Below are 27,284 nucleotides of genomic sequence, written 5' to 3' on the forward strand. Positions count from 1 at the left end.
TAAGATTACAAGACTAAGGGTAAAATCCTGGCTGCATTGAAGTCAATAGCAACGCTTTTATTGACTTCAGTGAGGCCAGGATTTCATCCCATATACACGTCTACCTCGATACAACGCTGTCCTCGGGAGCCAAAAAATCTTACCGCGTTACAGGTGAAACCGCGTTATATCGAACTTGCTTTGATCCACTGGAGTGCGCAGCCCCGCCCCCCCGGAGCGCTGCTTTACCATGTTATATCCAAATTCGTGTTATATCGGGTAGCATTATATCGAGGTAGAGGTGTATTTTAAATTCCATGTAATGAGCAGTAACATATAATTACAAGAGTAATATTTTGCTACTTGCATCCTGAGCCATAAAAATTAAATTAGATTTATTTACAATTAAAAGGCAGATTTAACATTATCATGCTCACCTGAAATGACTTAATAAATGTCCACAACAATGTTCTGATTCCTTCACCCCTGCTGAGAAGCTTCACCAATCGCATCACTCGGAAGAGACGGAAAAAAGTGATGGAGATTCTAGCGCTGTCTTCAGAGTTCTGAAGGGTATCACGGAGAAGTGAAACCAAATAAAAAGCAGAACATGCAACACTTTCAGAAAAACAACAACAAACACAATGGTGAAAGAGGTAAGATTTGAAAATGTACTTTAGGGTCTTTTCATCTTTATAAGCATGATATGAAAGGAAAAATTACATGCTAAGAACACAGGATCTGTAGAAATGCTTCACACATCACATGCATTTCCAAGTTTCCTAGTTTGTTAATAGGATCATGTTGGGTTCATTTGTAGTAGAGTTCAATAGTACATTGACAACGAATGCAAACCACTGCATACACTTTGCTAGTAGGACAATTATGAAAAATACAGAAAAATCGGTGGAAAAAATAGACATGGTCAAAAGAATAAACTCAAGTAGAGGTACAACCACTGGGGTCAGTTTACTAATCTTACCCCAGACTCATCAGTTGTGACAGTTTCAGTTGGCTTTGGCTTTAAAAAATTAAGAACATTATATATTAAAATCAAACAAAAGATAAAAAAAATTAATTCAACTTCACCATAAATAGGAGGAAGGACATTTTGAATTTCTAAAGGTAAATTAACAATTTTTGTTTGTTTCTTGGATAAACATGGTTATCCTCATTAGAAAATACTCCTTAACATTTCCTATGACATTACTGGTTGAGTAAAACCAAATACTACAAGCTTACTGTCAAAAAGCTAAAAGGAGTCACTGTAAACAAAATACTAAAATAGGCCCTACCCCTGCTTCCATGCAAGCCAGTGTGAGTTTTGCCACTGTCTTCAATGGGAGCAGGATGTTTCAAATTGTAGATATAAACAATAAGTGAAACTGGAGACAAAGACTTTTGTGTTAAAGCAGCATCTCAAAGTCCCTTTGCTGCTGAGCTCTTTTTTTAGGTTTAATTCATCCTTCACTGGTTGTCCAACCATGTTCTAATCACTGGGTATTGATATCACATCACGAGTTTCTTAAAGTGAAGTGACTCACTGAATTATTTAACTGAACTATTCTTTGCTCAACATTCTTCTCTGCAGTGCTTAACAGAAACAGATACTACTTTGCTAGAGAGAGACACAAACATTTTTAGTGCAGTTGATGTTGTTAGGAAGACAGCCTTTGCTGTAAGCTTTGTCATTGCCAATGATAAAAAACATTTCTCTTTTATTCCTATCCAGGCATGTTTTGAGTTTGATTGTTAAATAGGTATGTTAGAATTTCAAGGTCTAAAAACTAACCATCATAGATCTAACAATTTACATGGAATTTTATACATATCTGACAATTGTGGACCAAATTCTAGGCTTCCTCTACTCATGGGAGGAGGAAAGGGAGGTAGAAAACCACTCCAAGGTTCTCCTTGAAGAGTTTTCCCCAGATGGTTCCATCAGAATCAAGTGATGATGAGGACAGAGTAGGTAGAGTTGGAACTCCCTAGGAATGAACATAGGGTTTCACTCTCGGAACCTACAGATCCCTGGCAGAATAATACTTATGTAGGCTCTGGGCTTCCATGCTGATTCTGAACACACTGCCCATGCTCCAGAACTTAGCCAGTGCAACTCCACTGCAGCGATGCAAAACAAACACCAAAATATATGAGCCCATTACAGCCAGATCTTTATTAGTAGTATTAAGAGTCTAATTGTTGTGCCGTTTGCTTTTTAGCCAACATAGGTACTATGAAGGGACCACAAGGGGACTGTGGAATCAAAATAATCATGTTTTCCAATTATATACAACCTGCAAATCCTATCTAACTATATACATTGCTGCTGTGGCTAGGTTCTAGTAGTTTCTGAAATATAGAAAACAGTAAGGGATACTAAAGGCATTAAAAGCTATTTAAAAGAAAACTACCCAATTCCTAAGCACTGCACTAATGCTAACTGAGGGCTAGGTCCTGTCCTCAGAAATATGAGCAGACAACACCATGAAAAGCACCTTGTAAATCAGATACAGTGCCTGTGCTCTGTAAGCGTTTGTACAAAACACACAGAGAGGTTAAAAGAAAGAAGTGATATCAGATCATTGCTGCATAGGAAACTCACTGAATATATATATAAAAAGAACCCTCAAGATAAATCATTTACATAGTGACCTACTTAAATCAACCGCAGATCAGCACTACTACATATTGACACACAGCTTGTTAAAATATTGGTGCAGTTGTTATTTTCTACAGAACTAACAATTCTTTTTCAAATCCTCTTAAAAATAAAGGGCCATGGAGGTAGGAAGATTTACACCAGTTGAAGATCTGGTCCAAAATTACAAAATCTTCCCTGTATAGTGTTTTTGTAGCTGTGTTGGTCCCGGCATATTGGAGACACAAAGTGGGTCAGGTAGTATCTTTTACTGGACAAACTTCTGCTGGTGGGAGGGAAGCTCAAAACAATATCAGAGAAAGTTGGTAATATTTTGTGTTTACCAACTGTGACAAGATCTCTTTACACATCTAAAGACTGGGAGTTAAGATACTGATTATAAAAGATACTGTCCAGGACAAAGATGACCAATGTATTGGATAGCAGGCTTGAGCTCCATCTTTTCCATGTGTTATGATTTAATAAATACTTAATTCCTATTCCTGAACAGTAAGACAGAGACTAGATTACCAAATTTGTATGTGAATAGTACCACTGCAGGGGCTCAAGCGAAGACGAGTGTAAAATCCCTCTTTTTGTTTTCCTATCTAAAGGACATTTGTGTACATGCACATTCTCCTCTCATAATTCATCTCTTCCCCCCAGTTTCCTTAGTCTAAGTGGTCTTAATCCTTTATTTGTGACAGCTAATCTGCAACTGCTAGAGAGGGTTATGATGTCATAGACAAGGAATTATGAATTATAGATCCTGGTGAGAGCAGGCCAGGAATGAGAAAAGAAAACATCCTCCTTAAAATGATATACAGTAGAATAATAACCAGTATGGGGCTAGGCATTAGAAACAAAAATGAAAATATTTCCAGTGAAGTGTTCTTTTTTTCTCTAGAGGCCAAAAACATTCAACTTTTGTCCCTTACTTTCAATACCAAAGCTTTAAAGTCAGACCCTTTTTATCTAATCGCTCTCTCGCTCTCTCTCTCTCTCTCTCTCTGGCATTTATAACACATCTGTCAGGGCAGTATCTAGGTGTCTACTAAAAGGAATGATTGTAATTAATGTAACTGTGTGATAATTCATAGAGTACACACATACACATTGAGAAGCAAAAACTTCATTTTAAAGGGATTAATGTGGTTAAGGGTAATATACGTTCATTGCAAACCTTTAAAAGCAAGGAATGTCAAAGTGTGGGACATCTTTTAACTGTACTCTAAATGTCCACACAGCATGTTTCTACTGACAATGACACAGAGCATCTTCACAAAGGAACTTTCTTCCACCTCCTACTGATAATCACCCTAATATAAAATCTTAATTACAATCTCTGCAACATTAGCTAATACTCAGTGTTTACGTATGTGAACAGAATAAGCAGGTGGCATGTTATGTGTTTGTGGTACAAATATGAGGTTATAATTCAGATTTTGGGGTTGGGCAGAGAGGGCTCTTTTTGACCTTGCCTGTTGACAAAAGTGTGAGTTTGAAGAACTACTTCCTGTAGGCAGCCTGTTGAAACCTCCTGCATCAACTCCTCTGATGAAAAGGGTGTATTATAGGCATCCAACCAAACTGAGCATTGACTGGCATATGTCTGCCCAATCTGGTGGGGGTTTTGTATTTGAAATCACCATTTATATCAGATTACAGTGACATGATTTGAGATTTGGTTTGTCACTCAATTTGTCTTGGGCATAAGGCTATGGAATAGACACACTCACAATCACTGAACCAAATTCTGTTTTCTGCCTTCCTTAATTGCCTCGCTGCACTTAATGGGGTGGCCAGGTATGGATAAGATAAGAGTTTGGCCTAATGTTGCTATCTTTTCTCTCAGCCATGCTCCAACTACACCAAGAGCCTAATTCAACAAAACATTTAAACATGCTCAATTTTAAGCATGTGATAAAGTCCATGCTTATGAATAGTGTTTTAATAGCATGTGTTTAATAGTGTTTTAATTGCCTGGCCATTCTTATGTTCTGGTGAATCACAGGCCAAATCAGCAGCTTTCTTTACCCTCCAAAAAAAAGATCAACTGAGAACAAACCTTTCCCTTAGACTTCCTGATCCAAATATTCACAACCTGCTAACAATCTAACGCCATGTTTTTCTTGTTGCATACAGAGAAGTAAATATATCTCTCAATTACTTCAGTTATTATCTCAGTAATAACTCTTCTGACATCTCTCACCCTGCAGTGAAAGTAAAGTGGCAAATAAACCTTCTGACTTTGGAAATGCATATCTTTTAAGCTACACTATATCAAACTGCAAACAATGCAAAACTGATTACATCATGCATTTGAAGCAAACTGCAATTCTGTGATAAAATATTAAAATATATATATGTACATATATGATGTGAGACAGTGGATACGAGTAGACAGTGTAGATCAAATGCTTCCTGTTATAGAAGTATATCAAAGGGCACTATGTTTTGCCAGGGTGTGAAGCATTAATTTATTGATATGATGCAGCAGGAAAAATCTGAGATACAAATATATGGTGACAATAACATAGGTAAAAAAAGCATCCAAGTTGTTAAAATATCTTTAAAAACATGAAGGGCACAATAATGTTTTTTAAGAGCATAAAGACAGTGATTCAAATGTGGCTGTTGGTTTTTTTTTCATAATATTAATGATGCCTATGGTGATTCTAATTCAAAAACCAATCAAGTGCTTACATATATATTGTTCAGTAAATATTTGGAAGGATATATTTATGTAGGGAAATCTAATATGGGCATGGGAAATAATTATTTTCCCTCTAAAACACATGCATTTAGTACTATAATATTATATTTTAAATGTTGCATTTATATCGTACCTATTGAAATAAGTGTGAATTGACCAGATTACTAAATGACTGTCCCTTATTTAGTAATACTAACCAAGGCCCTGATCTTGGAAAGGGATCCATCCCTGTGGACCCTTACATTCACATGGTCAGAGTTACCTTATATTATGAGTCATCCTGATAAAGTAACTCAATTATCATAACTTAACACCTCCATGAAAATAACTCAGAAGATAACTAATATTTTAGGGGTAGTATGTGGATTTATTATTGCAATCGTGCTTTGATGTGCTTAGATGGAAAGCTCTATATAAAAGCACAGTTTTCTGAACTATTCTTAGACATAAAAAGATAAATTTGCAAACAAGGCTTAAGCTGAACCTGCAAAATATGCACAAACAGTAAATGCATTCACAAAACCAATATTCACATGAAAAACATGCGTGATTGCAAATGAATATATGCAAATACCTAGCTGTGCAAGTGACCCTTTAGAGCCAGATTCTGCCACTGTTAGTCATGCTGAGTAGTAGCTTAGGTACTTCGCAGGCAATCTCATTTAGTTCAGTTAGACTACTCTGTGAGTAACTGCTCCCCACTGTCAGCAAACGGTTCACAATCTAGCCTCATAGTCTGCATGTGCAAACATGTTTTTTGAGTACAGTTACCCCTGTATCTGCATATGTAAAAATGAGTAAATTAAAAATAAAGGCCTGATTCTAATCTCACATTGGTGTAAATGAAGAGTAACTCTGGTGAAGTCAAAGGGTGAAATCCTGACCCTATTGAAGTCAATGAAACTTTTGCCACCAGTGTAAAATCAATGCAAGTGAACTACAACCCAAATGAGGACCTAAAGATCCCTTCTTTGTTTTGCTTGATTTGCAACCGTAAATTTAGACTGAAAATTATTTGTAAGTCAATATTATACAATTTATAGCCCTGGAATGCTAAAGTGGTATTTCTTTATGCCCATAGGACAGACTGGCCAAATTCTATTTCTATGGGGGATCTTCCTGGCTCGTCCTACTGCCCTGGCCCACTGATGTCTGCAATGGTAGATTACAAAATTTTACAAGTCTCACCTATGTTCATTTACAGACTCATAAATTCCAAGGCGAGCAGGGACCAATGTGATCATATAGTCTGACCTTCTGTATAATATAAGCCAAAGGACTTCCCCAAAATAATTCTAGCTGGAACTATTTTGGGGAAGTTCTATGGCCTGTGTTATAGAGGAGGTCAGACTAGAGTATCACAGTGGTCCCTCCCTGTTGTCCTTAGAATCTATGAAACTATCAATAAACATAAGTAAGACTTGCAATATTTTAAAAGAGGTGAGTCAAATTTGAATGGTTTTACTGGAGAAGCGAGAGCCAAGATTACTGGTACTGTCACCTTAGGCCCTGTTTCAGCGAAGCACTTAAAATGTGCTTAACTTTAAGCATGAGATCAGTACCATTGGGATTAAATAAAAGAGATACAGTTGAGACCAGGAAAGCAAACCTTCCATATTTTTTTGACATTTTAGCAGCTCGTGAACAATCAAATGTTAATGGTGAAAAAGTAAAAAGCATGTGAATGTGAAGCTCTTGTAGACAATCTACCAATGTACAACACACTGTGAACATGCTTCTGAGTCAGCACTGACGGTCATCCAAACTGTTTCTCAGTGACAAATGCAAAATGTAAAATAACCTTTCTGTAACCACAAGCTCCAAATGTATCCTGTAATTACATTTCAGAAATATTTATCTTTGATTGTCTTGTGGTTAAGTTACATATGTTCAAATCCCAGACTGCAGCAATCACATTTCATGACTCACAGTCACTGTTCTCTGATTTTTTAATATCTTTTTTTATTTAGAAGGAACAATTTGGATGACCAAGCAAGATCTTGTGTGTCATTGGAAACTCCAGAAAACAAAATGTGAACAAAGAAATAAAAAATATTATATGGCTTTAGTAGTGCTTTTATTATTTAAATTGCTATACCATATATATATTTATTAATATATACTTGCCTCTAAAAATTTCTAAAAATAAAATGAACATGAAAACCAATTAGGTGGCAGAAAAGAAATATTGGCAGACGGTAGGGAGATTAAATGACAGATTAACTAAAAGAAACAACAACGGCAAACTGTGTATATATATTGGTCTGAGGTTATCTATATCATAAAATGCGTCAAGGAACACATGTGGTTCCTGGGCATGGCCTTGATCCTGCAGAATGCTAAGCACTCTTGTGAGGTTCTAAGCACCCTGAACTCACCCTGACTTGCATGGGAGTCGAGGGCATTCAATATCTGATATGACTACATAGCAAAATCCTCTCCTGGACACACAGTGAAAGAGAGGTTACAGGACCACAAGAGTCAATCTTCAGGCATCATATATATTATTATAAAACTTTGAAATAATCATATCTTATAAAATAACAAATTGAAAAGATGACGTATTTTACTAGATCTCATACTACCATCAGTATGACACTTAAATGAGAAGTCCAACCCATTCAACTTGAACAAATTGAGTCAGGTACAGATCTCACACTAATGTAAATATGAAGTAATTCCATTGACCCTTGGAGTTATTCTGGATTACGCTAATGTAAAATCAGAATGTAGCCCAGTTATTTTCACAGAATGAGGCAATTTCTATGTGGAAATATATAGAAATGTTCAGCTGTTGGTCTGAACATCCCTATGTGTTGGCAAGATTTCTAAGACCTTGCTGACACTGAGATTTAATCCACTAGTGTAGATGCACCAGTGCAAACCTTTATGTAGATATGATTTACACTGCTGCAAAACAGTTTGCACTGGTGCAGCTTACAAATGTTTTTAACTACACTGGTGTAAATAGTGCAGGTGCAGCTACAATGGCGCCTGAAATCTCAAAGACAATGCCTTAATAACATCCTTGCGGTGCTACAAATATCCCAATATCAATCCATTTTCTATCACTGTTAGAAAAAAAAGTAGTGTTGTACATAACATGTTGGAGGATGCCATTGAAAAATGTTAATAAAGTGATTTTGAAAATATAAGATTCTAATTTTAAAAGTTTTGATCAGTTATATGGAGACGAACAAAGTAGGAATACTCACTAGAACACAAACAGTAGCCATATAAAAGCCGAGCATTTTTATAGAGTCTACAGTAACTAATATTTCATGTTGGAAATGGGAAATCAAACCTAGAAACCAACTACAACATATCCACACTTTCACAAACAAATTAAGCACACTAAATGTGATACAGAGTAAAAACAGAGATGAAAAAGAGAGTCTGTTGTGCAGTATTAGAAGACAACAGCAATGAGACTTTTCTATAGTGAGAAGGCATGAAAGGCTCAGAAATGAAAGTGCTAACACTTTAAATCTAAACACAAAATACAGCGCATGCACGGAACTAGAGCTCTCCAGTTTTATCTCCAGACAATTTTCAAGCCAAATACGTGAATTAGTACAGTCATAGAGTTTATCACAGATGAAAACTTAGCAGTAATCAGTTATACTTACAAATAATGCTGTCAGATAAACCACTGTTAACACAGTGTTAACCGCAGACTATCATAATTATATCTCGTATACTATTTTCACCACCCCTTCATATGTGAATACATTTTGTAGCTTTGAGGGAAAGCAATTTTAGGTGGCCACGTTTCTGTATGTCCCAAAAATCATACTTCCCCATACAAAACAACATTTGTGTATGCAAGCTGGATAATAAATAACTACTTGAGCTAAACTTGGAAGTCCAAGTTTGGGGCATCAAAAAACTTGGGCCTCGAAAAACCATGACAGGCAATTTTGGGCACACAAATGTAGAGGCCGCTTTTGAAAATCTGGCCAATGAAGTGCAATTATCCTTAAGAAATGTCTCTGTAAAAATGGAATAATGGGGGTTCCATGTTCACTGTCCCATATGACCATCCAGCTCAAATTTACTCAGTCCACTAGTAAAAAGATTTCTTTCCCTTAACTACCAGCTGTGCAAAGTCTGCATGAAATCTGAAAGTCAAACTGTGTTCTTTCTGGCTTCCGCATCATCACCATTGTTCTCAAACCCCCCTGTGTAGTAGTAGCCAGGGTAATGAGCAGCTTGTATACTGTACATAATTCAAAATATTCTACACTTGTCAAAAGCAAAAAAGAACGGAATTTTACTATACAGTAACTTAAAATTATTTTGATCATGTTTATTCTCTAATCCACATAGGAATTTCAAGTTCTTAGTACAAATTAGCAGATACCTACTGTGTGCTGGTTTAGACATTTAAAAAATTATATTATAACCTGATAAAGCAGCATATTTGTTTCCATATCAGGTTTCAACACATGTATACATTTTATTAAATGTGTATTACAGTGCTTACCAAATAGGCTAGGACCAAAGAAGCTTAAAGCTTTGCATATTATTGTCTCTCAACTATAACTACTCTGATTTAGGCCCACCCCCATCATTCTTCTCCCTTCCCTTCTTCATGTCCCTTGAGGCACTAGGAAAGAAGAGATACTATGCTCCCCAACATGACTTTGACCAGCCCCTAAACAGGCTGTGTATGTAGGGGAAGCTACTCGTGTCCTCCCCTCCTCTTGCACATCCCCTCAAAAGCTGGCTAGAAGCTGGGCCATAGTTTGTTATTTATTCCTTCTCATAGTTTATCTTGCTTGGTGTAATGCCAGTAAGTGTGATATAAACTAAACAGAAAGCATCTACTTTCTATATCTGCTACCCTGCATGTCCTTGGGAAGAGCTCTCTCCCTTGCCCAAATAGTCTCATCCAGAATGTTTGTCAAGAGGCTGTGGCTCAAAATTTTGGCCAATCTAAGATGGGTTTATGGAATTCACAAACTTTTCAAACTGCATTGAAACTCCAGAACAATTTCCTGGAGGAAGGAAAGAGGAAAAGCAGTAAGTGCTATGCTCTTTCTCAGCAACTGAGAGCACCCTAATTCCACCAGCCTGGGAGACATGAATTCCTAGATCATTCTCAAACCCTAGGACTCCCACCTGAAAGTACATGGCTTATTAAACCACTGAGCCTTGAAGATCACTATTAGATGCCTGACAGATTAGGTCAAATTACTCACAAAAAATTACTGGGCTTCAAATTGAAATGGGTGTTAGCAAAGATCTGTTTTTTCCTTATTTAAAAAAATTAAATGATTTAAAATATATTCAGCATATATGTAGAAAGAAAAATTAATACTCATTGTTTTAATATTTTATGTCTGTGAGTGCATATATATGTGTATCTATCTATCTATAGTTAGAGCTATATCTGTATCTGTATCAATACTTTATTTTTTTACTCTAGAATGTAAAATATGGATTTATAGGGCAAAGTTTACATTTTCTGTATTGATGACAGCAATTACTTTTGAGTGCATGAACAGTTGTTACTTACATTAACTTCTGTTATAGCAATATCAACGACGCTACCAACAACAATTAAGGCATCAAAAGTGTTCCATGCATCAGTGAAATAGTGCTGTTAGGACAAGCATTCAGCAGAAAGAGAGCAAGAGAAAAACACAAACAGAAAAAGAGAAGAAAAGGACAGTGTTATAACACAAAAACATTCTAAACTTCTCTGATGTACCAACATACAATCTTTCTGTTTGAGATAATCAGAAGTGAAAAAGGCTATTTATTTCCCATATCAACATAACTGAGCTATGACTGGCCTGTTTCTAAATGCAAAGTTTAGAAATGTTGGATCAAAATCTGTGACTTGTCCAGATGATGGAAATAGTGGGGAGACAGAGAAAGAAGTGGGGACTGTGGGAATTAAGCTGAGGTATACTCACATCGGCTTCACTGAGAACGACGTCTACTATGCTGCCAATAACGATGAGGGAGTCAAACGCATTCCAGGCATCACTAAAATAGCCCTGAACAGAGCAGGCAGGGTGCAAATGTTTGTGATTACACATGAAATGTCAAATATTTGCATACTTCTGTTTAGTTTTGCATAAACAGAAATTACTAAAAACAAAACCTGTGATCTAATGAGAAAACAAAACAAACAATATTGCCTACTGAAGGAAAAGTATATTTCTATATATATATATATATACACACACATATAAGTATATATAGCAAATATACATATACATGTGTATATATACACATGTACATACACACACACATCTTATAAGCACCGACGTGGCAAATAGGAATTTTATCGAACTCTGTTCATTAGACTCTCAGCAGTGTTGTAACAATTGTTACTTACACATCCTGACAGGTGCTAACAAAATAACTTTGATGTTGGAGATATAGGTCCATCCATGTTGGGACCTCCTTTGTGTTGTGACTTCCTGAAAGTCTGTGACAAGGGTCAGACGCTTCCCTTAACTACACATCCTCAATTCCCATTCAGATAAATGAGTTTCTGCATGAAGATCAGAGGGTAGAATTTGGTCCTATATAGGTAAATTAATCATTTAGTGCACAGAGTTAAGGCTTAGTAACTCAGATGTCTACATAGCAGCTGGGAGGTATGATTCCTAGCTTGGATAGACATACACAAGCTAGCGCTTTTTGAGCTACCATGCTAAAAATAGCAATATGGCTGTGGTGGAATAGGTGGCAGCTCAGGCTAGATGCCTAAGCACAATCCTGGCTGACCTCTTGAGTACGTACTCAGCAGCTAGCCCAAGTCACTTCCCATGCCACTGCCCATACCTGTTAGCACACCAACTCGAGCAGAACCAAACTTCTCAGCTGCTGTGTAGCTCTACCCAAAATGTGTTAGCATTTAGGGCCTGATCCTGCACTACTGAAATCAATGAGTTTGTTTTTGATTTCAATAGGAACAGGAACAGATCCTTAATGATGCAGCTCCAGCTACTACACTGCAAAAAATTTATGTAAATCACTTAATTCTGTTTCCTCAGACCTCTTCTGACTTTAAATATATCCCATTAATATAGCCTATATATGTTACTGATGCACCAAATGGTCATAAAATAGTAGGAATGACTTAGGGACCAATTCATCACTGCCCTATGGGTCCCTCACACCAGGTTGGCTGGCACAAAGAAGGATTTTAACAGAAATGTTGTTGAGGTATTTCTCTTGGTTAAACTGGGATTAAATCAAGACACTGATAACAAATCCAGATGTCGAATATGACTCTACAGAAAATATAGATGTATAGGTTTTCTCTTATAATTATATTTGGGTCTTATCTGGTCACTGAAGAAATCCAGATGCTCTACTGCAATTTACTCAGATTTCAATATAATGAAACCTATGGGATGACCATATGTGTTCATTTTTCTCATACAAACACTGTTTTGCCAGCTAATCTCTGCAAATGAATCTAGAGTGGACAACAACATAGACTTTGGGAGAAATCTTAAAGCAATCTGGATCTCCTACTGATGTCAATAGACTAGAATCCTGGGTCAATTAAAATATTAGGAAAACATCTACTTTGCTTTCATAGTAATAGTGCATTTTTTAAAAAGCATTAGCTTTTTGGTTTTAGTGCAATTTGTAAAAAATAAATGTATCAAAATAGATAAACAATCAAGAGTGCTAACCTAAAATTAATGTCTATACACCTTTTTTATTAGCACACCATTTACTGTAAAGAATTTTTTAAAAAAATCAATAGATTTAAGTTGCTATCATAACACAATAAGAGGTATTTCTTTAATTGCAGACCTAAGCAAAATGAGATATATATAATTATATTTATAATTTTGCTAATTTATTTCTCAAAATTTGGCACCTCCTGAAGTTTAGATATTTTTGACAAGCTTCTATGGTTGAAAATTTTTCACTCTGAAACGTGAAAGCGGAAATGATGTAGAAATTCACTCTTGAGAATTTTGAATGAGCTCCCCGGGAAGGAGACAGCTCTGTACAATGGTCTAGGCAGGGCAAGGAGCACAGGGCTGGGAGTCACAAGAGGCTGAGTTCTATTTCCATCTCTGCTATTGTCTGGCTTAACAATGATCTACAACATTATTGATTATACAACACTTTACAAATATTATTTTTAACTATCAACCATCCAACGAAGAATGTAAGTATCACTGCTATTCCATATTGCAAGTGGGGGAAGGGCGTCAGTCTGGTCACCACTCATGTCCCTTTGGGTTGCATTAACTAGCTATCTGTAGTTGGCCATCAATTCCAACACAGGATAATTGGTGTATTTAGCATCCCAACCAACCACATCCAGATCTCAAACCTATGTTCACTCTTGCCCCACTCCTTTCCATGAACAAATCATTTCTATTGTTTCTGTTAGATATCATGGGACACCACCTCGACAATACCGAGTAATGTCTACACTAGCACTTATGTCAACAAAACTTTTGCCACTCAAGGATGTGAAAAAACGCCCTCCTTAGAGATATTAATTTTGCTGGCATAAGTGCTTTTGTGCACAGCGCTATGTCAGCGGGAGTCCCACTGACATATCTACTGCTGCTCGTTAAGCTGATTTTATTACGTGGATAGGAGAGCTCTCTCCCATCGACATAATGCGGCTACACGAGTGCTCTTACAGCAGCACAGCTGTATCGGTACTGCTGTAATCTTGTAAGTGTAGACATGGCCAGGGAAGCTGCTCTAGCAATATTATTTCATCCTTTTGTTTTCCTAATTTCTTCTATTTATTTTTTAAATAAATATCTTCACTGATTTTAAACCAATGATGCAAAATTATATATAAAAAGAACAAACTAGAGATAAGCAACAGTCAGATGTTCTACAAAATCAAAATCCTGATGCGCTATGCCATCTGTCCCTACTACATCTCCCTAAAGTGTAGGACATAAGTGGTGTATAAACTGTGTGTTGGTCTCTGTAGAAGGGTAAATTTCACTATAGAAAATATTATTTTACTAGACATTGCTACAATGTAAGCCACATAAATAACACATTCACATTTTGATTCCATATTGCTAAAATACCTTAAGAAACGCTTATTGTATCAAATCTTTTCCATCAGTATAGACTAATATTGTTCAAAGTAATATGTAAAGCAAAAGCAAACAAAAAACTAAAAGATAAAGATGATTTTGGAGAAGGGAGAAATGTATAAATGGACAAGTCACAGCAAATAAACATTAACACACAAATTAGTAGTTTTCACCACTGCAAGCACTCAGGATCAATTCACTTACTAGCCATCTTTCCTTTTTTCTTACAAAAATCTGATGTAAAACAGCATGGAAAATCATTACAAATTCAAGTAATGGTTGGCTTTCATGAAACTGTGTAAACAGTATTTACTGATGTATTACTTTAGATTTCACAGAAATATTTTCTTTTGTAAAGTGCTAGGCACACTAGACAAATTGAGTTTGGCACTTGTGAAGAATAACTTGGTTTAATCACGTCTTCCCTTTTAATTGAGATTGCAAACTTTTATTCAGCAAATGCTGCAAAGTAAAAACAACTCCTGGGGAGTACCTAGGTTACAGAATTAAATACATTTTGATCTATTATCTAAATATTTTGGTAGTCACAATGCACAACTGAAAACTTAGGGCCCAATTCTGCCAGCTACTGAGCGCCCTCAGGGTACGTCTACACTCCAGTTAAAAGCCCATGGCTGGCCCATGCCAGCTGACTCAGGTTTGAGGTAAGGGGCTGTTTAATTTTGGTGTAGACGTTCGGGCTGAGGCTGGAGCCCAGGCTCTAGGACCTTGCAAGGGGGGAGGGTCCCAGAGCTTGGGCGACAGCCTGAGCCTGAACATCTACACCGCAGTTAAATAGACCCTTAGCCTGAGCCCCGTGAGCCCAAGTCGGCTGGCATGGATCAGCTGCAGATGCCTAATTGCAGTGTAGACATAGCCTCAATTCCCAAATCAGTCAATGAAAGTGTAGGGCTCTCAGCTCCTTGTTGCCAGATCAAGCCCTTAATATCTGGCACTCACTGATGGTTTTCTATATTTCAGAATTGAAAGGCAGTCTGCAGTATCTTGATTTGACATGCCACAATACTGTACGCAGAATATCAGTGTATTTTAATCGCCATTAGGTTTGAATGGGCCTTAGAACAGGTGACCATATCTTTTACAGTACTTGACTCAATGTGCTGAAGGGACACTGTCAAATAGTTTAGGCACATTTTATTTATTTATTTATTTATGTGGATTTATATTTAGTACAGTAATGGAGTGTCTAGCTGATGCCCCTGAGAGCTTTTAAAGAAGTACTAAGGCATGGGTCCTCAAAGGTATTTAAGGACCTTTGACTCTCACTGAACTCAATGGGAGTTAGTTGCCTAAATAACTTGAGAATCTGGGGCTAAATAAATAAACAAACCGTTCTGTCAATTCCCCCAGATCAAGTCAAATAACCCAGTGACAACATAAACATAACAGAAATCAACCTCCACACAGCAACAACCCCAAACCAAAATGTAGGTTTGCTTTAAAATTTGCATTTATAGACCCAAATATTAATAAAGATGATGTTACCAGTTTAAAAAAATGTCTTTTTTATATTTAGGTTTATAAATGTCATTGACCCATTTCCTAGCCCTGTCATCTCATTTACAGCAATTAAAAACACAGCCAATAATATACTGCTGTATAAGTAGCTTTAAAAAGGACACTTCACAATAAAAAGCAAAGGTAAAATCTCCAACTGATAACAAAAGCCACCTTAAAGATATTTAATGCCTTTGCCCCCTAAGATCCTTGCTTACTAATCAACCTCAGGCAAAACTCTGACTGAACTCATGGTCCTTTCATCATGCCCTGCTGGTCAACAAATCTGGGCTCTGCTGGACCAGTGGGGGAACTGAATTCTGGAAATAAGGACCCTCTCCAGAAAATACCTTCCCGCCATCCAGGGGATCATTTCAGAAACATTCTGGGGAAGGAAAGTTTGCTTTCCTAATGACCATATACAAAGTCTGGAGAAGTAGGGTGGTGGCAAAAAGTGGAAGACATAATGGAGTATATAGACCCTATGAAAGGTTGGGGGTGGGGAGCAACTGCATCCTTTATCCTATAGCAAATGATGCCCCTGCCTCCAGCCCCTGGATAGTCAAACATATAGACCCATGGTGATAATGTACCATCAAGAGCTCTTCATTTGGGGAGAGGCAGAGTCTCACATAGTTAGAATCCGAACAGCACAGGTTAGTATCAACATCTTGAATAGCATCCAGAGGTGAACAGGTAGTTCATGCATTCTACAGAGCACTAGGGTGACCAGATGTCCTGATTTTATAGGGACAGTCCCAATTTTGGAGGCTTTTTCTTATATAAGCACCTTTTACCTCCCACCCCTGTCCCGATTTTTTACATTTGCTATCTGGTCACCCTACCGAGCACGGATGTGATGTAATGTACTGCCACCACAGGGCCACTGCATTTTGCCCTACTTGAAACGTCTGACCTGTCTTCAGGGATAGTCCTACATAGAGCCTTTTATAGTAATCTCAGTCTTGATATCACAAGATATCCATCTTCATGTTAAGCACAGATGGCATAAGGCACTTTGGACTATTAAAACTAGTTGAGACTTCAGTTGCCAATCAGCATACAGAACAGAGCCAGGACACAGAATCAGCATAATGATGGCACTGCAGCCTAAATATCTTCACTATCTCTCTTGTGGCCTCAGATAATATTAATTTTAATGTGGTGAAGCAGCTAGTATTTGAATAAGACCAGGGACATAATTAAAATAAATAAATACATACACATATTGAACAGGAAAATTTAAAGCAGAACCCAGTAGAATCTTGCAAGAGAAAGCCCTGTGGGTGTGTAGATGAGCAGTTATCCAAAACCTCACACTTTGGGTCTGAATACCAGGTCTTGGTTACACAAGAAAAAGTCAGGTGCCTAATGAGCCATAATCAGACTAGGGATGGTTTTAGCTTCATTAGCTTGAACTGAAAATAAGAAAAACATTCCCCAGCAGGAAATGGAACATGAAACATACCAGACCCAGTTGAGGTAGGTCAGTAAAACTAGACTGGCCAGTTTCACTTTCCGTTTATAGCTAAATTCTGCTCTTATTTATGCTGGTGTAAACTGATCAGAGTAAATATCGATTTCATTGTAACTGACAGCAAAATGTAGTCTAATTTCTTTTTTTGGTTCCCATTCACTATCACAGGTGGACTGTGAGAAGTGAACAAACAACATAGATGATGACAATCAAATTAGACTGTTACCATTTCTTTCCGTTTTAATCATTTAAGGTGTTATTAAAATCAGTGGGAATTAATTTTTAAGGACTTATGGGCCAACATTTTCAAAAGCGATAACTAGAATTTTGGATGCCTAAAATTTTGGGTGCTCAGCTTGAGGCACTGGGCCTGATATTCAGAGGCTAACATCAAATGAAGTCAATGGACATTTTTCAAGATGTTTGAAAACCAGGCCCAAAATGTCTCAAGTGGGGCATCCAAAAAATCGAAGCATCCAAAATTAGGTCCCAGACTATCACAGAGATGCCTGAAGGTAGACAGCTGCTTCCACACAGAGCCCTACTAAAGTCAAGGATGCTCCATATAGGCTCAGGGTACATCTGCATGCATCTCCTTGGAGGGTCAGGCAGGGGTGCTGGAACAATTTGTATAGTGTCGGTCCTGAGAGCCATTGAACCAGGGAGGGGGCAGCACTCCCAGCAGCATGAATTTCAGCACCTATGGCTTCAGGACCTTAATGACTCCTTTCAAAAATCTGGCCATAATGTTTAGTTTGACAGTGTCCCTTTAAGGCAAGGAAACTAAAATGTCTACTCCAGACCCAATCTCCAAAGACTTTGACATCTGAGCAACCCCAGTAAAACTAAAGGAGTACTTGTGTGCATATTTGCAGAATCACACCATATATCTGCATTTTATACAAAAAAATAAAATCATATGGAGTTCTTTGTAGTCAATTAGATTTTAATTTTTTAAGCTTATCAGTGTTTTTTAAACAATCGCTTACATAATTTAGTACCTATGTACATTATGTTTGGTAATGCTTGCAACAGGAAATTATTTGTCTTGGTTAGATAACCTTTTCGTGACTTCAAAAATATTCCAGATCTCATCAATTACTCAGTAATATTTTTTTCACTGATATCTACATCTCATTTCCCGTAGATGCATATATACACACACACACTATCAGATTAGCATTTCTATGAAGATTTCACAGATATTTTACTATGAAAAATATGTAGGTTCTTCTCTTATTTGAATAATCTATAACTAGTGGGAAATTCATGTTATACATATATAACTGATCTAGTGATAACCTACCAAAATCCTGTCTAATCACTTACCTTGGGTTTGAATGCAATGAGTTTCAAAACCATCTCAACAGTGAATACGCCTGTGAAAACCATATTCAGAATGTCCATTGCATCATTAAACAGCTTAGACTGTCCGTAGTGCTGTGAATTAACAATATGACACTTTTTTAAAAATAAAGAATTAAAGAATATTAATTGAAAGTAGGCTGACATAAACCAACAGTTCGCCCAGTAATAAAGCCCAGTAAACTGTAGGCCCATTACTAGCTCTGTAAAAGATTGTTCGGTGCATGAATGGACCTCAGATACAAGAATAAATTAATGACTCCTGTTTAAAAATGGATTCATCTCAGACTGGTTCTGGTTCAGGTACTGGATGGAACAGATTGCTCACCCCTCTGTGTATATGGAGCAGATCCTGCGGGATGGTGTTTGACTCAGGCATAATCTCCCAAATACTCCTCTTGGGACAATACAGCTCCATACTGCCTCCTACTTTGAGTTTTTTAATGGTTAGTTATTACTAGAGTTCTTGTGCCCCTGGTGTTTAAAATAGCTAAGTTCACATGTTTATAACAAGCAGTTTTTAGGTTGAAATGTTCTTGTTGATATGACAGGCATTATAAATATAGATATTTTACAAACCATAAAAGACTGTTCCAACCATAACCTAGGCCAAGCATATCAACAACTGGAATAATACAATTAATTTTAGATGCCAAATATTAAAAAAGGGACCTGACAGTCAACAATAGTATATAAGAAAGTACTAACCCTATATTCCAGCTAAAGCCACAGAGAAAGAGGAACTGACGTACACACAGAGATGAGAGAGAGTAGTTCTTGAATTATGTGCATTAATCACTTAACTGAAATTAAGGCAAAAATAAATTTGAATAACCTTCTCCTGAAGCCATGATCCAAAGGACAAGAAATATGGATTCAGATAGAAAACTGTGCTTTAAAATGATCAATATAGTAAATACTATATAACTGTATAAACAACAGTAATTTCCCAGGCTGTATATGATTAAATTTAAGGATTTAATACATAACTTTGTGTCACGTCTTTTAGACCAGGGGTTCTCAAACTGGGGGTCGGGACCCCTCAGGGGGTCGCGAGGTTATTACATGGGGGATTGTGAGCTGTCAGCCTTCACCCCAAACTCCGCTTTGCCTCCAGCATTTATAATGGTGTTAAATATATAAAAAAGTGTTTTAAATTTATAAGGGGGGTCTCACTCAGAGGCTTGCTGTGTGAAAGAGGTCACCAGTACAAAAGTTTGAGAACCACTGTTTTAGACACATATTTAGAATGGCCTGACATATTTTATTCAGACTATAATGCATTACTGCATAGTGACTGTAATCTTAACGGGGCACAGCCAGCATAAATGGAGATCACTGACTGAGTGAAATACAAAAAGGAAGCAAAGAACATAAACAGTGGCATGTAAACTGGATTTTAACAATTCTTTCTCTTTTGAAAATCTGTTGCATTGGAAGCAGAGAAGAGAGGCGACAGGTGAAAAAAGAGACGATGTATATAGAGAAAATAGTAAGAAAGACAGGAAAAAACAGAAAATGAGATAAAGACAAAATGAAAAAGAGGGAGAAAATTATCTATTCTACCAGTAAGAGCTCATATTTATAGTTACATAATGGAGGCACAGCCTAAGGAAGGGTTGAATGATGCATCAGAAGCACAGGAGCAGTAGCGATGGGCTGAATCCAGGTACAGGAAGAAAAGTGAAAGATAAAGTAAAAATGAAAGGGCAATAAATGTTTCCTGACTACATCAATTTTTCAATTATGTTCATGGATGAGATGCCCAGACTCACCCTCCTTCTGACATTTCAGATTCTAAAACACCTCCAATTTAGATTTTACCCTTGATATCTTCTCTTCCCCTATGTCATTCTGAATCAATGGTGGTCACAGTCTATAGCTCTTCTCCATGCCCCACAGAGCACTGGGGGATTAGTGGCTTTCATATATACACTTCACTAGGCTCTCGTTACAAATACATCTATTAATGGGTCAAGAGTGCCTGCATTTCCAAAGATGTTGCTTGTGCCACAAAAGACATATTTTTCTTAAACATTTGGAGAGAGATTGTCAGAAAAAAATCAACACAAGAAACAGAAAGAATGGCATAGCACATGCATGAAATCAGCAGAGAACAAACGCAAGTAACTAAGAGGAGCTGAAGTAATACCAGCATGTGTTAGGCAAAAGACCAGAAACATGATAATGTGTTTAGCTGGCTGAGGGAAACGTGTCCATATAAACAGGCTTCTTTGTTCTTTCTAGATAATCTTCTGCATGGACAATCTTGGGAATGAACAAATGTACCCTAAGTGAAATTACACTGAGGTGCAAATTAGCACACCTAAAGCCCTAAATCAGCACAAGTTACCACACAGAGGACTTGAGTTTCAGCAGGGCACTCTCAAGTGCAGATCAGATATTCACCATCTAAATGGCAAGATTACTGCAGGCATTAAAAGCACCTACAGGAAGATATATTACCACCATGACTACTACCACATATCTTCTCAACATGTGGACCCCGGGGTCCAATACTGCTGTCCCTGTGTTAAATGCTTGTTTTGCCTGGGAGAGGATACAGGATCTGGCATTTAGTTATTTTGGATTCAGCTGCTGCGCTAATTGCTTAAACTACGCTAACTGATGAGTTTGTGATCCACAGCAACTAACAATGTTTTGAATTGCTACTATTTCTGCTTTATGAATAATAAATTAAGTCTCACAGGAGTCAGCAACGTGTCCATGGTAAAAATTTTGAGGTCCATGGTAATTTTTCCCCAGGGAAGTAAGTATGCATTATTCTCCCCCATTGTATAGAAGGAGGAATTTTGGTACAGCAAGATGAACTTTGATACAGTGATGTCTATAAAAAAGAAACTAGACCTCCAGACTCCCCTACCAATCCTGTGCTTTAACTGCTTACTGTGCTTCTTGTCTCTTACCTACTGTTGTTTAACCAGTTATTTGAGACCTTTCTCTCCTACAGGTAGAAGGCAGTAATTTGTATCAATAGTGGAATGGTGGCAAACAAGTGTAACACAACACAAAACAAAACATATGTCCTGCAAATTTCAGGGCAGTGCTATATTCTTATCCTTACCCTGGCTAAAATGGGACACAGAATAACATTTCACTGTGTCCAAGATTGTATGGTGTTAGGGAGAGTTATTTAAGCGGGGGGTTTTTTTTTTTGGTAAGGCTTCACTGCTTATTTTCACTCTATCCCCTCCTGAAAATGATGGCAATAGGGCCTTATTTTCAAACATTTAGATGTGCAAGTTCATGCACAAAAATACAAATGCAATTGTGCACCTAATGTATACCTATCTTTGTGTAGGAGTAAAGGGTGCCATGGGAAAGGGCAGGAAGACTCTTTTTTCCCTCTCTAGATCCCTGCCTGGGGCTGGTGTGTGCGAAGGGGCATCAGGGTGGGGATTGCTACTCTCCAGAACTCTTATTTCTTGGGAGGCCAGTTACCTCAGTGCTTCTGAAGAGGCTGGCAGGAGTGAACCTGAGGGAGGAGGAAGGGGGAAGGAAAGCTAGAATATATTGTTTCTCTCAGGCCCATCACTATCCCTTACTGGAAAGACCTTTATGAACATCAGCAAGGCAGCAGGACACACTACAGAAAGCTGCTTTATCTTGACATGGAATTTTTAAAAATGTGTCACTTTATAAAAAAAATGACAGGTGGACAGTGACCTTTTAAGTCCTATTAAGCACCATCATATCATCAAAGGCTTTACACAGTAAATTGGCAGCTTGTTTTGTTCCTACCTGCATGGCCAAGCAAAGCGTGTTCAGCATGATGAGGACAAACATGATGTACTCAAATCCAGTGGAGTTCACCATATACCAGAACTTGTATTGGTATGGATTTTTTGGAATGTATCTACGCAGAGGGCGTGCCTTCAAGGCATATTCCACACACTGACGCTATAAAAGCAGAAACACCAAAAGTTTCAGTTTAGGCTTCAAAATGAGAAGTTATGAAAATCTTGCACTTCATGTATGATTACTTCTGTTATAAATCCATGCATTGTATTTAGCAACTGAATATGACTTACTGTGAGTGCAAACAGTTATAAAATACATAGAAGCCTAAGGAACAGGCAGTGTATATTTTTTTATGGAATGATTACTAGTAAGCACATTAATCTGGCAGTTTAGCAGGCCCTGTTGCTTCTTTAAATTTGGGGTTAGTAATATACACCACTTTGCTCAGTTGTATAATAAAAAACATAAAATAATCCTAAGGAAAACCCTAAAATATTCAGCATTTATTTAGTGATTTGCATCTTCAGAGTGCTAAACAAACATTAATTAATACTAATGACATTTTCCTATTTAATCTTAATTAATAATAATAAATATGATTATTCTGGTTATAATCTAGGCCTTGCCTACACTGGGTTTTCAGCCACCCATGCAGCTGTACCAATGTCAAACCCACAGTGTAATTAGCAACAGTGCAGTTTTGAAACCTGGGTAAAGTTGCACTAGTAAATTCATGGTGCACAGGTGTAAATCACCCCTGAAATTGTGCCAAACCAAGCACGTGCTTAGTTTGCTGGTGCCTAGAGCTGGTCCTGAGTGCTACTACAATGGGGTCTGAAATCAAAGGGCTTGGCTACACTTGCAAGTTAGAGCGCATTAAATCAGCCCTGGGCGCCCTAACTCCTGAGGTGTCCACACTGGCAAGGCACTTAGACCGCCTTGGACTCTGCAGCTGGAGCGCTCTTGGTAATCCACCTCCATGAGAAGCATAGAGCTTGCTGCGCCCCGGCTGGAGCGCCGGGGTGTCAGTATGGATGACGTGTTGCATTACTGCGCTGTGATTGGCCTCCGGAAACATCCCATAATCCCTTGAAGTCAAGTGACCATTCTGGTCATTGTTTTGAACTCGGCTGCAGGTATGCGGATATCCCCTTTCAAAGCTCCGTTTCTCACAGTGGTATGCTTATCTGCTCCGGGCCATAAAGCAAACCATTACTGTGGAATGCTGCTGCTGCCGAAGTAGCTGTGTGTGTGTGTGTGTGTGTGTGTGTGTGTGTGTGTGTGTGTGTGTGTGTGAGAAAGAGAGACGTGGAGTGGGGTGGGGGCTGATGTCACGGTTTCCTCCTGCCGCTGTCTGCTAACACACTCTTTGCCCCCCAAAACACACTGTCTCTCCCCCCACATACAGGGCCGGCTCCAGGGTTTTGGCCACCCCAAGCAGCCAAAAAAAAAAAAAAGAAAAAAAGCCACGATCACAATTGTGATCTGCGGCGGCAATTCGGCAGGAGGTCCTTCGCTCCGAGGCGGAGTGAGGGACCGTCCGCCGAATTCCCGCCGAATACCTGGACGTGCCGCCTCTCTCTGGAGCGGCCGCCCCAAGCACCTGATTGCCAGGCTGGTGCCTGGAGTCAGCCCTGCCCACATACACACAACACACTCCCTGTCACACTCCAACCCCACATTTGAAAAGCACGCTGCAGCCACTTGCACACTGGGACAGCTAACACAATGCACTGCTCTCTGTGGTGTTGCAAGAGCTGCTAATCAGGGCCGCCCAGTGGGGGCGAGGAGTGGGGCAAGTGGGGCAATTTGCCCCAGGCCCCGGGCCCCACAGGGGCTCCCACGAGAATATAGTATTCTATGGTATTGCAACTTTTTTTTATGGAAGGGGCCCCAAAAATTGCTTTGCCCCAGGCCCCCTGAATCCTCTGGGCAGCCCTGCTGCTAATGTGGCCACACCACTGCGCTTGCAGCTGACAGTGTAAACACATGGCAGCACATTCCCTGCTGCCGTCTCTGAGGGCTGGCTTAACTCCCAGCCTCTACATTGGCAAGTGTAATCATAGCCTTATTGCAGATCAGGCCTTAAAACTGACAAGATTTTTAACTGTTTGAGGAGTGCTTAATATACCTAATTCATAGAGCATAATACATCAGAAATGCTACCCACTATACCAGGTATGTTCTTGTTAAAATAGATGTTACAATGGAACATTAGTACTTCAAAGACCATTACTACTGTACAAAAATTACTCTAGTAAAGCATTCTCTAGTCAAACAGTTAAGCCCAAGAAAGAGAATAATCTGATGACCTTTTACTCCAACTTTTAGAACCAGTTTTTACTAAAAAGCCTTTATTTGTACAGTGTAAGTAAGGCAGGTGTCTAGTGCCCTCTTCTGAAACCACAGAAGAATGGATGCTGGTTTTGTGCAATGTATGAATACAAAAGGAATAATTTTAGAAATGAAAAAAAAAGCATTTTTTAGTTTAACCTGATTTTTGTCCAGCTCACAGTTCTTATACTCTTGTTCTCCCTGTTCTTGGAATGTAACAATGACAAAACCAACAAATATGTTCATCATAAAGAAGGCAATGATGATGATGTAGATGATGAAGAAGATGGAAATCTCCACTCTGTAGTTGTATACAGGGCCTATATTCTCTGCATTTGAGTCTATTGCTTTGTATAGCAGCCTGAAAAAGAAAAAAGAAAAAAATATGTTTTAACAGTTGTTAAAATGACAAAACCTGTAGATTATATTTTCACTTAGAGTCAGTGGATAGTAACTAGAAATTTATTCTACTTTATTTGAAGTTTACTAGCAAAAGTTTCTCCCGAAGGCCAAAACCTTTATGTGCTAACAATGGTTTCACTATTTAAAAGGGCAGGACTAAAGATCTCAGAAGATTAGTTGAAGTGTATCTAAAGAGACATTTGGCTGCAAGATCAGAACCTAAATATTATAAGATTCCTCTAATTTTAATAGGAACAACCACCCAAAAAACCCCAAAACAAATGCTCTAGTCAGGAGTCACTTGGTGCTCTGATGATCAAATTTTTGGGCAGCCTCACACTGATATTCAGTTTACACCCCCAGCTTTAAAATGAAGTAGATTTAGCCTGCAAAAGGAAGCTTGAATGTTCACCAACATGACTTAATGTGCATTACAAATTTGTGCACAGCCACTTTGACTGAGACACTGAGTTGTGCTTGCCACAGTGATGTCACAAAATCAAAGACCAGAATGGAAAGCCTGTCCTTGAATATGTAGCCATTGTCCACAAAAGACTAGAAAGATAGTGAACACAGTTAACTCACACAATTAACTCAAAAAATTAAATCATGATTAATCAGTTTTAGTCACACTGTTAAATACCAATTGAAATGTATTACATATTTTTGGATGTTTTCCTACGTTTTCAAATATATTGATTTCAATTACAACACAGAATACAAAGTGTACAGTGCTCACTTTATACTATTATTTTTATTACAAATATTTGCACTGTAAAAATGATAAACAAAAGAAATAGTATTTTTCAATTCACCTCATAGAAGTATTGTAGTGCAATCCCTTTATCATGAAAGTGCAATTTACAAATGTTGCTCTCTGTATGTGTGTATATATATCTCCTCAATATATGTTCCATTCTATATGCATCTGAAGAAGTGGGCTGTAGTCCACGAAAGCTTATGCTCTAATAAATTTGTTAGTCTCTAAGGTGCCACAAGTACTCCTGTTCTTCTTTTTGCGGATACAGACTAACACGGCTGCTACTCTGAAACATTTACAAATGTAGATTTTTTTTGTTACATAACTGCACTCAAAAACAAAATAATATAAAACTTTAGAGCCTCCAAGTCCACTCAGTCCTACTTCTTGTTCAGCTAATCGCTAAGAGAAACAAGTTTGTTTACATTTACAGGAGATAATGCTGCCCGCTTCTTATTTACAATGTCACCTGTAAGTGAGAACAGGCATTTGCATGGCACTTTTGTAGCCAGCATTGCAAGGTATTTACGTGCTAGATTTGCTAAACATTCGTTATGCCCCTTCATGCTTCAGCCACCATTCCAGAGGACATGCTTTCATGTTGATGATGCTTGTTAAAAAAATAATGCATACATTAAATTTGTGACTGAACTTCTTTGGGGGAGAATTGTACATCTCTGGCTCTGTTTTACCCGCATTCAGCCACATATTTCATGTTATAGCAGTCTCGGATGATGACCCAGCATGTTTTTCGTATTAAGAACACTTTCACTGCAGATCTGACAAAATGCAAAGAAGATACCAATGTGAGATTTCTAAAGATAGCTACAGCACTTGACCCAAGGTTTAAGAATCTGAAGTGCCTTCCAAAATCTGAGAGGGACGAGGTGTGGAACATGTTTTCAGAAATCTTAAAAGAGCAATACTCAGATACAGAAACTACAGAACCCAAACCGCCAAAAAAGAAAATCAACCTTCTGCTGGTGGCATCTGACTCAGATGATGAAAATGAACATGCGTCCCACCCTGCTTTGGATCTTTATCAAGCAGAACCCGTCATCAGCATGGACGCATGTCCTCTGGAATGGTGGCCAAAGCATGAAGGGCCATATGAATATAAATATCTTGCGACGTCAGCTACAACAGTGCTATGTGAACACCTGTTCTCACTTTCAGGTGACATTGTAAACAAGAAGCGGGCAGCATTATCTCTTGCAAACGTAAACAAACTTGTTTGTCTGAGCAATTGGCTGAACAAGAAGTAAGACTGT

At 38.1% G+C, this 27,284-nt stretch overlaps 1 protein-coding gene across 2 annotated transcripts in view; it reads right to left on the reverse strand.

Annotated features, from left to right (window-relative positions):
- CACNA1D (calcium voltage-gated channel subunit alpha1 D) overlaps positions 1-27,284 on the reverse strand; it is a 398,008-nt gene that overhangs the window by 73,531 nt on the left and 297,193 nt on the right. For both annotated transcript variants that reach the window (XM_054033680.1, XM_054033681.1), the window contains 5 exons: positions 25,011-25,212; positions 22,518-22,676; positions 18,720-18,830; positions 11,261-11,344; positions 417-545 (listed from right to left, as the gene is read on the reverse strand). In XM_054033680.1, the coding sequence (XP_053889655.1) occupies positions 417-545; positions 11,261-11,344; positions 18,720-18,830; positions 22,518-22,676; positions 25,011-25,212 (685 nt within the window). The remainder of the gene's footprint in view (positions 1-416; positions 546-11,260; positions 11,345-18,719; positions 18,831-22,517; positions 22,677-25,010; positions 25,213-27,284) is intronic.

Source organism: Malaclemys terrapin, chromosome 7 (genome assembly GCF_027887155.1).
Source record: "Malaclemys terrapin pileata isolate rMalTer1 chromosome 7, rMalTer1.hap1, whole genome shotgun sequence".
NCBI classification, from domain to species: Eukaryota; Metazoa; Chordata; order Testudines; family Emydidae; genus Malaclemys; species Malaclemys terrapin.